At 47.5% G+C, this 12569-nt stretch overlaps 1 protein-coding gene across 1 annotated transcript; it reads left to right on the top strand.

Moving 5' to 3' along the window:
• The first annotated feature begins 8292 nt into the window (after nucleotides 1–8292).
• Nucleotides 8293–9797, top strand: NUDT16 (nudix hydrolase 16). The gene is made up of 3 exons (XM_068978324.1): nucleotides 8293–8430; nucleotides 8525–8794; nucleotides 9523–9797. Exons 1-3 carry the CDS (start codon nucleotides 8293–8295, stop codon nucleotides 9700–9702), a joined length of 588 nt encoding a protein of 195 aa, XP_068834425.1. The 3' UTR covers nucleotides 9703–9797.
• Nucleotides 9798–12569: the final 2772 nt, after the last annotated feature.

Here is a 12569-nt window from a genome sequence, read left to right as displayed (position 1 = left end):
TTTAGTCCAACAAGTATATCTTATGAAAAAATATATCCGTAAATACTCATTAGGAGTGCTGTGCTGTGCTCAGTTGCTCAGTGGTGTCCAACTCTTTGTGATTTCATGGACTGCAGCCCACCAAGCTCCTCTGTCCATGGGGATTCTCCTGGAGCCATTAAGATTTACACAGAAAATAAAGCTTAATGCTAATAGAGTATTTGCAAAGCAGAGTTGTAAGTTTAGTTGGAAGACAATCATTCAGCAACTAGAGTTTTTTCTTCCCAAAATATTATGCTTTTTCCTGCTCTTAAAGATTGAATTTTTGGCTCCAGTTCACCCCTCCCTGGACCCTTGACTGCTCTTTAACTTCTTAGTTCTTCCTACTGTCATAGGAGGTGGGTATTTTCCTACCCCCAGACTCTGAGTTTGGTCACGGAACTGTTCCGGCTGTATTATCACTCAGGAGCAGGAAACTTAACAGGGATAGTTGGTTAAAGGGCACGATGTTTCAGTTATATGCAGTGAATAAGTTCTAGAGATTTTATGTACATAAGGACTGTAGTTAATAATACTGTATTACTGTAGACTTACAATTTGCCAAGAAATAAATCTTAAGTGTTCTCACCACACACATACATAAAATAGTAACTATGTGAAGTGATAAGATACATTAATTAGCCTGATTGTGGTAATTTCACAACGTATATGTCTAGCAAATATATCAAATCATGATGTTGCACCCCTCAAGTATATACAATTTTTCTTGGTCAGTTATACCTCAGTAAAGCTGAGGACACGACTGAGTGACTGAATTGAACTAAAAGCTGGGGGAAAATTCAGGCAAGGAGACAAAAATCTTACAGGCACGAAGCACATGCTGTCTTTTCGTGCTGCTAGTTCATCGAGTGCGAGGGTGACCGTGGCAGGTTTGAGTGGAAGGTGTGTGGCTGGTCTCCAAGACACCCCCAGTGGGCCCTCACCTCTGGCAGGTATCTTGCTCTGTCTGTGCAGCTGCCTATCATGTGGCATCAAGGATGGACTGGTGGTCAGGAGGATCCTGTAGAAGTCATGTATGACTTCTGACACTAGTCATAAAAGATATGGATCCCAGGTTGCTTTCCCTTGGGTGCCTCACTCTGAAAGAAGCCGGCCACTGTGTCATGAGGGCACTCGAGCAACCCCATGGCAAGATCTACGTGGCATGAAACTGAGGCTTCTGCCACCAGCTCTAACTTCCAGTCATACAGTGAGCCACCTGGGAAGCAAATTCTTCTGCCCTAGTCAAGCCTTCATCTGATGCAGCCCGTGCTGATTGCTAGATGAACACAGCATGAGAAACTCTGAGCCAGAACCATCTAGCCGGCCATTCTGTAATTCCTGAGCATCAGCCATAGTGAGATGTGTTTATTGTTAAGCCTCTACCTTTTACAGTACATTTCAGCAACAGATCACTAATACAGAAGGCAAAGTTCACATGTGAGCTGTTTGTTTGTTTTAGTTCCTTTATTTTTATTTATATTTTTGACCATACAGCACGGCATGTGGCATTTTAGTTCCCTGACCGGATCAAACCCATGCCCCCTTCATTGGAAGCACAGAATCTTAAGCTCTGCTCCACCAGGGAAGTAGGTTCCTAAACACTACTCTATTTTTTGGCCATGTCACACAGCTTGTGGGATCTCAGCTCTCCAAGCAGGGACTGAACCCTGGCCACGGTAGTGAACGGCCAGAACCCTAACCACTAGGCACCACAGAACTCCACACGTGAGCTGCTGAGTTTACTTTGCTGAATCCCTAGAAGTCGCAGCCCCTGAGGAAGACATGGCTTTGAGCTGTAACTTGAGACTGTGTGGAGGGCAGGTTTGAAAAATGTCTGAGATAAAGCAATATTAGGCTGATTCAGATGCAAAGATAAAGCCTGATCATCACGTGATGAGTCTGGGCATTGAGGGTGGAGACCAGGAGAGGGAGCTGAGGAGTGAGGGTTCCCCGGGGTGGGCAAAGGAGCAGGGTGTCGAGGAGGCTCCTAGGTTTCCAGAAGGCGGGCCGGACAGGCATTCACAGAGGTGGGGGTATAAGAGACGCAGGTGGGGGAGAAGTAGCTCATTCCTGGGTATGCTGGATTTGAGGCATTTGTAGGGTATTCAGTGGAGAGAGGTCCAAGTATGAAGCTGGAAGTATCTGAAAAACTCTGTCCTCTAATGGACCCCCCTGATGAGCTCCAGACAACACAGCTGTGGATATTTTTGATGCTGTGCCTGCAAATAATCAAGAAGAGAGCTGGCTTCTGAGAATGCTACCTCCTTGAAGGCTGCTGGATGTAACTGCAGGTATGTGAATGCCTAAAAATTAATAATAATAGCAGCAGCATCTAGCCCTTTCAGTAAGTACTGGTGGGTAAACCTCAATGGGCTCCTGCTGGCAGCTCTCCACAGGTGGTACCTCCTCTCCCTCCCTCCTCCTCCCATCCTATAGTCTTCAAAATCAGTAGTTCTTAATTTTGGCTCTGCATTTGAAACACCTGGCAACTTTTATGAGGATTAAATGGGATGGTGTAAAATTTTCTGACAAATGGCGGATGCTTGCAGTCTTCTTTAGCCTAAAAAGTAAAACCAAACTCTCACCCCCCGCCCCCCGCCTCCTGGACCAAAAGAGATCCTCTCTGTGAAAGAGTTGTGTGAAATGCAAAGCTTTATTCAAATGTAAATTATAACCTTTACCTTTAACTTCACGAGAAGTCAAAGAGCTTTTACACTATGAAAAACATCAAACTATATATAAAGAGAATAATATAGTATGCCTTTGTTAGGGAACTATCCCTTAGCTTCAGAAATCATCAATATGTGGCCAATCTTGATTTTATTTTTAGTCTCACCATTACTCCCTTGCTGGTTAATTTTTTTATCATTCGTAAATATTTCAGCGTGTATCTCTAAAAGATAATCTTTTTTTGTAGAAAGCTACACTACTATTACGCTTAAAAGTGTTAGTCGCTCAGTTCTGTCTGACTCTTTGTGACCCCAGGGACTGCAGCCCACAAGGTTCCTGTGTCCATGGAATTCTCCAGGCAAAAATAGTGGAGTAGGTTGCCATTTCTTTATCCAATTACACTTACAACATGATCAATAGTTCCTACAGATCAAATATCCACTCAGCATTCACATCTCCCCCCCACACACAGTCTTTGTTTCTTCAGATTAGGATCTAAATAATCCCTTCACTGGATATGTCTCCTCCATCTCTTTTAATGTATGGATTCTGCCCCCATCTCCTCTTCCCTTGTAATTAATTTACTGAAGAAACCAGCTCATTTCTTTTGTAAAGTTTCCTTCAGTCTAGATTTCATCATCCTGAATTTAAAAAAAAAAATCCAAAACTTTATTTTTAGAAGTATTAGATTTACAGAAAAATTGTGAAGACAGCACAGAGATCCCAGATAGTTCACGCAGTCACCCCTACAATCACCATCATACCACGAGTGCATGGCACCCACAAGACTTACCACTGTTGATGCTGCTCTGGGTCACCTGGCCGAGGTGCAGAGGTAACAGTGTCAGGTTTCAGCAGGTACAGAGGCCCTGCTCTACCCCGTTCTGTTAAGCCCCACGTGTTCATAGCCCACACTGGAGGAGTGGCAGTTTTACTTACCCCTTCGGGGCAGAGCCTCTATATAAATTATTTTAACTACTACTGAGTAGGAGATTTGTTTCTTTTCTATTTATGTACTTTTTCATAATTTATATCAGTGTAGACGTGTGGAGATTTATTTCATCTTTGGGTTATAACCCAACAGAGCTTTATTTTCTTGCCCAGACTGTTTCAACTTTGGCTGTAGGGAGTTCTTTCAGTTAGCTCCTGTGTCCCTGCCGCTTTGAAAAACTCCCATCTCGCTCGCTCTCTCTCTCTCTATATATATATATATGAATTTTCAGTGTGCTTCCTAACTTTCCGGTGTCACAAGATGCTCTGAGCTCATTATCTATCCACTGTATATTTCCTGGCCCAGTGCTTGAATCAGCATTTCTCCAAGGAGTCCTGGTTCCTTTTACTGGGAAATGGTAACAGAAATCAAGATCTGGGCACTGCGTGTACTTGTTGCTCTCAAGGAATCACTTCATTTAGGCCCTCCCAGCTGACAGAGCAAGGACATTTGTATGTATACTAAATGTCTCTAGAATATACACTTATCCAAAAATGTTTCTGTATATAACCCTCAATATCTAAACTAAACAAATTCTTAACTGATGTCTCCAACTCTAATCCACTACTACCTGGATCACCTTAGCTTCTTCCTGATATTTGGAAAAGATTTTTTTTTTAATTTCTTATGATAGCTAGATTCAAATTCAGTTTTTGGGCAAGAATATTTCATAGGTGGGATATTTTCCCATCATTTTAATGATGTTGGCAGCCATTGATGATCATTTCTTAGGCTCTCTTAATTCTTTAAAGTTTAAAAAACAGCAAAGTTTTGATTGATTTCATCTTTCTTCTCTGAATAACTGGAATTCTCTTAGAAAGAAAAACCTGGTTTTTCCAGTAGTCCTGTACTGATTTGAGACCATAAAGAAGGCTAAGTGCTGAAGAATTGATTGCTTTTTAACTGCGGTTTTGGAGAAGACTGTTGAGAATCCCTTGGACTGCAAGGAGATCAAGTCAGTCAATCCTAAAGGAAATCAGTCCTGAATATTCATGCTGAAGCTGAAGCTCCATCTGATGGGAAGAGCTGACTCATTAGAAAAGACCCTGATGCTAGGAAAGATTGAAGGCAGGAGGAAAAGGGGATGACAGAGGTTGAGATGGCTGGATGGCCATCACCAACTTAACAGGCATGAGTCTGAGCAAACCATGCTGCAGTCCATGCAAAGAGTCAGACACAACTGGGCAACTGAACAACAACATCAACTATTTGGTTGCCTGAGGTAGAGCTCTCTTCTCATTTACTTAAAAATCATGAATAAGTTGCCTAAGCAGTCTCTGAGGCTGAACACTGAGCTATTTTTGCTCTTGAACTGGGAGCATCTCTGGAGGCATGTGGCTCAGTTCTCGACCTTTAGCCCCAGCTGCTGGGCAATCTGCCTCAGGAGGTGGAAGAGGAGAGGTGGGGACAGAGGCTGGGCTCCCCCAGCAGAGGCAGAGAGCAGTTTGGAAAGGCAGGCCAGGCCAGAGGGTCTTGATGGCTTCCATATTCATCCATCCTGAAAAAGCTCTGGTCTCATTTTCTTGTAGAGCTATTGTCTTGGTTTCATAGTTATTCACGTTGCCATAGAAATAGCTGAATTAAAAGTCCCTTTCAAGCAACCATTAGAGGATACAATCTCTCGAAGCCCTGGAAAAGGCACGTTCGACCCTAAATCCCCAAGGAAGCCCTTCTAGAGAGAAACCAAGTCACCTTTAGAGTGCTAAGGGTAAGGGTTTTAAGAGTAAGGGTTAAGTTTAGGGCACAGTTTGCAGCCCTGGTTCCTTATCAGAGTCACCTCAAACACATATAAAAACCACTTATGGGACTTTCCTGGTGGTCCAGTGGTCAAGAGTCCGCCTGTCAGTGCTGGGGACGTGGTTCAGCCCTTGGTCTGGGAAGATCCTACATGTCGTGGGGCAACGGAGCCCGTGTGTCACAACGACTAGCCTGTGCTCTGGAGCCTGTGGACTGCAACAAGAGAAAGCACCACCAGAGTAGTCCCCACTCACTGCAGCTAAAGAAAGCCCAAGTGCAGCAACGAAGACCCAGCACAGCCAAAAATAAATAAATAGTTAAAAAAAAAAAAAAGAAAAAACCCACTTACACCTCAGTGCCACTTCCAGAGATTCTGAATCCCTTTGTCTGGGGTGGAACCTTGGAATTGGCAGGGTTTTTTCTTTTATTATATTTTTGAGGTATAGTTGACATGTAATATTATATAAATTACAGGTATACAATATAGTGATTCTTGTTTTAAAGGTTATACTCCGTTTAGTTATTATAAAATGTTTGCTATATTCTCCATGTTGTACCATATATACTTGTAGTTTACTTTATACCTAATATTTGTACCTCATAGTCCCCTGACTCTATATTGTCACTCCCTTTTCCCTCTCCCCACTGGTAACCACAGGTTTGTTCTCTTAAATCGGTGAGTCTGCCTCTTTTTTGTTATATTCACCAGTCTATGGTATTTTTTTTAGATTCTATATATGCGGTATCATACAGCATTTGTCTCTGTTTGACTCATTTCACTTAACACAACACCCTCCAAGTCATTCTTTTTTTATGGCTGAGTAGTATCCCATTGTATTTATACCACATCTTCTTTATCCATTTGTCTGTCAGTGGACATTTTGATTGGTCGGCAATTGTAAATAATACTTCCACAAACATTGGAGTGCATGTATCTTTTTCAATTTCAGTAAGTGTTTTTTTGTTTGTCTTTGTTTTTGGATATATACCCAGGAGTGGAATTGTTGGGTCATGTGGTAGCTCTATTTTCAGTTTTTTGAGAAAACATTGTACTGTTTTCCTCAGTGGCTACACCAATTTACATTCTGGAATTGGCAGTTTTTATGAGCTTTTTGCAGTTTAATCGTTTAACCTTGGCAATTTCCAGACCCCTGGATATTTCTTAGATTTTCTAGAACTCTAAGAGGGGAATGACTATATCACACACAGTTTCATCACTTTGATTCAATTGCCTCTGTCAGTAGATGCCATCTCTGCCATTTATTAAGAAGACTAAGCTAGGAAAGATGATCCCTCACTCCACACCCACCCCCTACCCCACCCTACCCCATGCTGAGGCCTGGTGAGCTCCAAGTGCCAGCCTTTACACAGTTCTCTGGCCCACCCTGAACTCCAAAGATAGCTACATTTGCTATGCCTAGCACTGCTCTGAGTGCCCCAAGTCTCTTAATATCCCTAATAGGTTGGTATGTGCCTACCTGCTCAGTGTTAGGCTCTTTGCAACACCATGGACTGCAGTCTGCCAGGCTCCTCTGTCCATGGGATTATCCTGGCAAGAATACTTGCGTGGGTTACCTTGCCCTCCTCCATGGGATCTTCCCAACACGGGGATCAAACCTGCATCTCTGGCATCCCCTGCATTGGCAGGCAGATTCTTTACCGCTGAGCCATCTAGGAAGCCCAATAGGTTGGTATACGGTCTACTTAACAGAGAGAGTTGACAGACTTTTGCCAAAGCCAGCCTGTGTCTGGGAGGGTTCTTGGGCTTTTTCTTACCACATTCTGTCATTTACAGGCTGTGACTCCAAGCCCAGCCTCTCTCAAGATGCTGACTCCTCCTATCCTTTGTGTAATAAATACTGACTGCTGATGAAGAGAGAACCTACACAAAATGCAGGGCCTGAAAAAAGGTGCGGAGGCTTACCGAGGGATTCTGAACCCCTGTTCCTCACTCAGCATCAGGCCCTGAGGAGCCCCCTGTTCTGGGGGTGGGCTGTTCCCCACCTTCCTTCCTTCAATGGTCTGAGCCTAGAAAGCCTTGGACACTTCTGCCTATGACTTTTGCTCTCTCTCCTTCCTGCGCCCACAGGGTTTCAAGCACAGCCCTTTCCGGGAAAATCTCTCCTGTCCATTCTATCCACCACTTACCGCCACCCCCAAGTCCTGACCAGAACTACACCCCCATACCTCATCCTATAATACCCATCCCAGAAAGTGACAGCGCCATCCATCCAGGCCGGAAACCCTGCGATCACCCTGGCAAAGTATCCCTCCCCACCGACTCAATCAGCTACTGAGTCCCTGCAGTACCACCCTCAGGATGGCTCTTAAACCCATCTCTGTCCCTACTGTACAGGATAGGTCGAGGCTCTGAGCCAATTCTGCTTTATTCCCTTCCCACCGCAGGCCCGGGGAACCATCTAGACCAACCAGGTGTGGCTCCCAGGACGCCCACCTGGCTCCTCCGGCTCCCAGGACGCATCCCTAAACTTGAACTCTACTCAGGCAGAAAACTTCTGCGCACGACTCAGCAATCCCAACACTGGTGAAGTACCCTGAAGCTAGACTGTGACTGCAGCACTATCACCGGACTCCTTTTGCGTCCAGGATCCTGCCACTCCTGCAGCCCCCGCCCCGGCCCAGGGCCACTTTCCAGGTGCCCCACTGGGCCTTCGCCTTCCCCGCAGGTCCCGCTCTGATTGGCTGCCACCGCTGCCACGTCTTGCCAGAGCCCCGCAGGGATTGGCCCTGGCCGCCGGGCCCTACAGGGATTGGTCCGTGCCACCGCGCCCCGCCCCAGGCCCTGCAGGGATTGGTTCTGGTGGCCCACGCCTGCCGGGCCTTCTGCACCGCAGAGCTGGGGAAGGCAGGCCATGGCTGGCATGCGTAGGCTTGAGCTGGGGGAAGCCCTGCATCTTGGGCCGGGCTGGCGGCACGCGTGCCACGCAATGCTCTACGCACCGGACCCAGGGCTGCTCTTTGGCCGCATTCCGCTACGCTACGCCGTGCTGGTGAGGAGGGGGCGCTCCCGGCCACCGCCCGCCCCCGTCCCGCGGCCACGCCGCCTTGGGCGTCCCCGGCCATCCCAGCTTCCCTCTCCCACAGATGCAGATGCGCTTTGATGGGCGCCTGGGCTTCCCTGGCGGCTTCGTGGACTTGCGCGACGGCAGCTTGGAGGACGGGCTGAATCGCGAGTTGGGCGAGGAGCTGGGCGAGGCTGCGGCCGCCTTTCGTGTGGAGCGCGCTGACTACCGCAGCTCCCACGCTGGGTCCCGGCCGCGCGTTGTGGCGCACTTCTACACTAAGCTCCTGACCCTGGAGCAGCTGACTGCGGTGGAGATGGGCGCGCCGCGCGCCGGAGACCACGGGCTGGAGGTGGGGCCAGCCCAGGACCCCACCCCGCCTCCTCCAGCCTCCTCCAGCCTCCTCCGGCCCGGAAGGCCTGTCCCCGCTGTTTCCTCATGTAGTTGGGGTCTGGGTGATTAGTTACAGCCAACCTGGCCTCCCTGCAAAGATCTTGCCCTCTCCCCTCTACAGGCCTCTGCGTTGTCTTTCTAAAACTCAGCCATCCAAGTCACGCTTCTGCTACCACTTTAAAATGGCAGACTTGGCACTTTAGGCCTTATGTTTTTCTTGCCTGATGTTTTTGGAAAACTTTGGCACTTAGGCTAGGGGAGAGAGGGACAGATTGTGTATGCTAATCAGGGTCATCTAAGAGGCTCATTAAAACAGTGGTTACTGACCCCACTCCCATAATTGCTCAGCTGGGGAGGGGAGAAAGACATGAGAATTTGAATTTTTCAAAAGTTCCTAAACAGTGCTAATGTGGCAGCTTTGGGTACCAAAATTTGAGAAACTGGTGTAGCATGCGTTTTGGAGGTGGGAGCCACTAAGGTGGTGTGGGACGGGTTGGCATTTGTGAGATGTATAGCATGACCTGGGTTATTTGTCTGCAAAGACCTGTGCCCTCTACGTCCCCAGAGGTGTGCATGCTCAGGCCTGGTTATTTTGAACTAATAAGGGGTGAGACCTCTGATCTAGAAAGATCTGGCTGGGATAAGCTCCCTGAATTTCCAGAGTCTCCTGTCTCCTTCCTTTCCCAGGTGCTGGGCCTGGTGCGGGTGCCCCTGTATACCCTGCGAGATGGTGTGGGAGGCCTGCCTGCCTTCCTGGAGAATACCTTTATTGGAAATGCACGGGAACAGCTGCTGGAAGCCGTCCAGAACCTGGGACTGCTGGAACCTGGCTCTTTTGCACACCTTAAGATTTCAACTCCTCCCTAGAGACAGCCCTCCATGGACCCATGAAACCTGCCTGAGATCAGCCCTTTGTACTGGGGAGGCAGGGAGGAAAAAGGGAATGTTTTCTCTTCTGGGCCTGGGCTGCATAGATGATAACAGATTAAAAGAGTATGTAACATATCTGAGCAGAGGACCCCTTGGTGACTCATGGCATCAATGGCAAAAATCTGCAGCTCATCCCGGGGGCCTGACATTCTCAGAGACTTCCTCTTTTCTTTGTATTTGTGCACACGCTTCCCTGGTGGCTCAGACAGTAAAAAGTCCACTTGCAGTGCGGGAGACCTGGGTTCTATCCTTGGGTTGGTAAGATCCCCTGGAGGAGGGCATGGCAACCCACTCTAGTATTCTTGGCTGGAGAATCCCCATGGGCAGAGGAGCCTTGCGGGCTACAGTCCATGGGGTCACAAAGCGTTGGACACAGCTGAGCAACTAAGCACACACATAAGCCGATGCCTCCTCTATCCCTTGTGATGTCCAGTTTAAGCAGGAAGTGGCGTATCAGCATACCCACTTCCTTGCTGGGGAGGAGCTTCTGAACCAGGGAGAGTCTTTCTCCACATTCCTACATGGCTGTTCCCAGGGTCTAGCCCAGCCCGTACTTGGTAGAGAAAGCAGAGAAGCAGAGGGACCTGTTTTTCCCCCGAAAGTATGGTTTCATCCTTGCCTAAGGGGTTGGTCAGAGCAGTATCCCCCGAAAGCTGGTAGAGGGCCCTAACCTACCCCCTGTCCTTTTCTGAAACAGCAGAAGGGATGAGGAAAGGGTTTGGCCTCCTTGGACTGACCTTGTACTTAAGACTCCTGGGTTCTGGTGCATCTCCTCCAGGGTTTTCATTTGGGACCCCTTAGACTCTTGAGGATAGTGAAGGGAGCTGGCCGTGCCCTGCTGCAATACAAAGAGCCCCCTAGGAAAGAAGGGCTTATAGCCAGGCTTCAGAGCTCTTCAGTCCCTTCAACCAATTAACTGTATTAGGTACTGTTGATCTAAGGATGAAAGAGCTACAGATTTTACTCTCTGTGCAGCCAGGGTATTTAAAGAGCCAAATGGGAGGTATCTGAGGCTGGGTAGGATGCACGGCATTTGTAGCAACTCCATAACTGCCATGGCAAAGTAGCAATGGACAATGGGTTTGACTGTTGCAGTAAAACCATTTTAAAAGGTGTGGGCCACGGTTTTCAACTCCTGCTCTAGAGAGGAAGATACAGTCAATTATGATGCTTATTTGCTTGTTTTATTTATGTCTATATGTCTGTATCAAACCAGTCAATCTTAAGGGAACTCAACCCTGAATACTCAAAAGGACTGAAGCTGAAGGTCCAGTCTTGGTCATCTGATGTGCACAGCTGTCTCATTGGAAATGTCCCTGATGCTGGGAGAGATTGAGGGCAGAAGAGGGCATCAGAGGATGAGATGGCTGGATGGCATCACTGATGCAATAGACATGAAATTGGGCAAACTTTGGGAGATGGTGAGGGGCAGGGAGGCCTGGAATGTTGCAGTCCATGGGGTCACAAAGAGTCTGACACGACTGTGCGACTGAACAACATTAAGAATAAAATAAAGGACAACTGCAGGTTCCACCTTCTTTTCACTTTTAGTTGAGGTGGCCTGGAAGGGCCTATGAAGAGCGTTTATGTTGAAGAATGGAGCCAGAGAGGAGTGTGGGGAGAGGATTCTGGATATTAAGGCCCTGAGGAGGAATCTTGGCAAATTATCCTAAAACAAAGGTAGGAAATGAGATTCCACTTCTCAATTAAGGGTGGCAGGGGGTGATGCCAAGAATTTGCAGCCTTCTTTACCAGAGCATGGTCTGGGAGATTGAAGGACCAGTATAATTAGACTAAAGTAAGCAAGGGGAGGGGCCTCCCTGGTGGTCCAGTGTTCGGGAATCACCTGTCAGTGCAGGGTATCCCTGGTCCAGGAAGATCCTACATGCTGCGTGGAAGCTAAGCCCAAGTGCCACAATGAAAGATCCCACATGCTGCAACTAAGAACCGACACAGCCAAATAAATACTTAAAAAACGAAGAAAGTAAGCAAGGGGAAGTAAAGCAGGAACCAGACATGCAGAGGCCCACAGAGGCCCACAGGCCATGGTCAGGGGTGAGGAGTGTGGAACGAGGCCTGGAGAGGGTAGGAGGGATGTGGGAAGTGGTGCTGATCTGGGCCTGGATGGCAGAGAGGTGGAGAAGTGGGGATGCTTGAGAGATGGCAGCAGCATTGACAAGCCCTTGATGGGCTGGCTGGAGGACGGAGAGAGGACTCGAGTGACTTTTCAGTTGGTGTCTTAAGTTGTTCAGATTATTGTTCAGTCATTAAGTCGTGTCTGACTCTCTGCGACCTCATGAACTGCAGCATGTCAGGCTTCCCTGTCCTTCACGATCTTCCTGAGTTTTCTCAAACTCGTCCTTTGAGTCAGTGATTCCATTCAGCCATCTTATCCTCTGTCACCACCTTCTCTTCTTGCTCTTAATCTTTCCCAGCATCAGGGTCTTTCCCAATGAGTCAGCTCTTCACATCAGGTGGCCAAAGTATTGAAGCTTCAGCTTCATCATCAGTCCTTCCAATGAATATTCAGGGTTGATTTCCTTTAGGATTGATTGGTTTGACCTTGCTGTTCAAAGAACTCTCAATGATCTTATCCAGCACCACAGTTCCAAAGCATCAATTCTTTGGCACTTAGCCAAAGAATCCACCTGCAATGCAGGAGACCCCGGTTTGATTCCTGAGTTGGGAAGGTCCCCTGGAGAAGAAATAGGCTACCCACTCCAGTATTCCTGGGCTTTCCTGATGGCTCAGATGGTAAAGAATTTGCCTGCAATGCAGGAGACCTGGGTTCGATCCTTGGGTTG

The sequence above is a fragment of the Capricornis sumatraensis genome, chromosome 1 (assembly GCF_032405125.1).
Source record: "Capricornis sumatraensis isolate serow.1 chromosome 1, serow.2, whole genome shotgun sequence".
In the NCBI taxonomy this organism is placed as follows: domain Eukaryota; kingdom Metazoa; phylum Chordata; class Mammalia; order Artiodactyla; family Bovidae; genus Capricornis; species Capricornis sumatraensis.
This window is presented reverse-complemented; position numbering and strand designations above follow the sequence as displayed.

Excerpts from the sequence above, each read along its gene's own strand:
- NUDT16 (XM_068978324.1), top strand. The coding sequence starts at position 8,293 with ATGGCTGGCATGCGTAGGCTTGAGCTGGGGGAAGCCCTGCATCTTGGG. Across the intron at positions 8,431-8,524 it reads CGCTACGCTACGCCGTGCTG|ATGCAGATGCGCTTTGATGG; the intron begins GTGAGGAGGGGG and ends CCTCTCCCACAG. Across the intron at positions 8,795-9,522 it reads CCGGAGACCACGGGCTGGAG|GTGCTGGGCCTGGTGCGGGT; the intron begins GTGGGGCCAGCC and ends TTCCTTTCCCAG.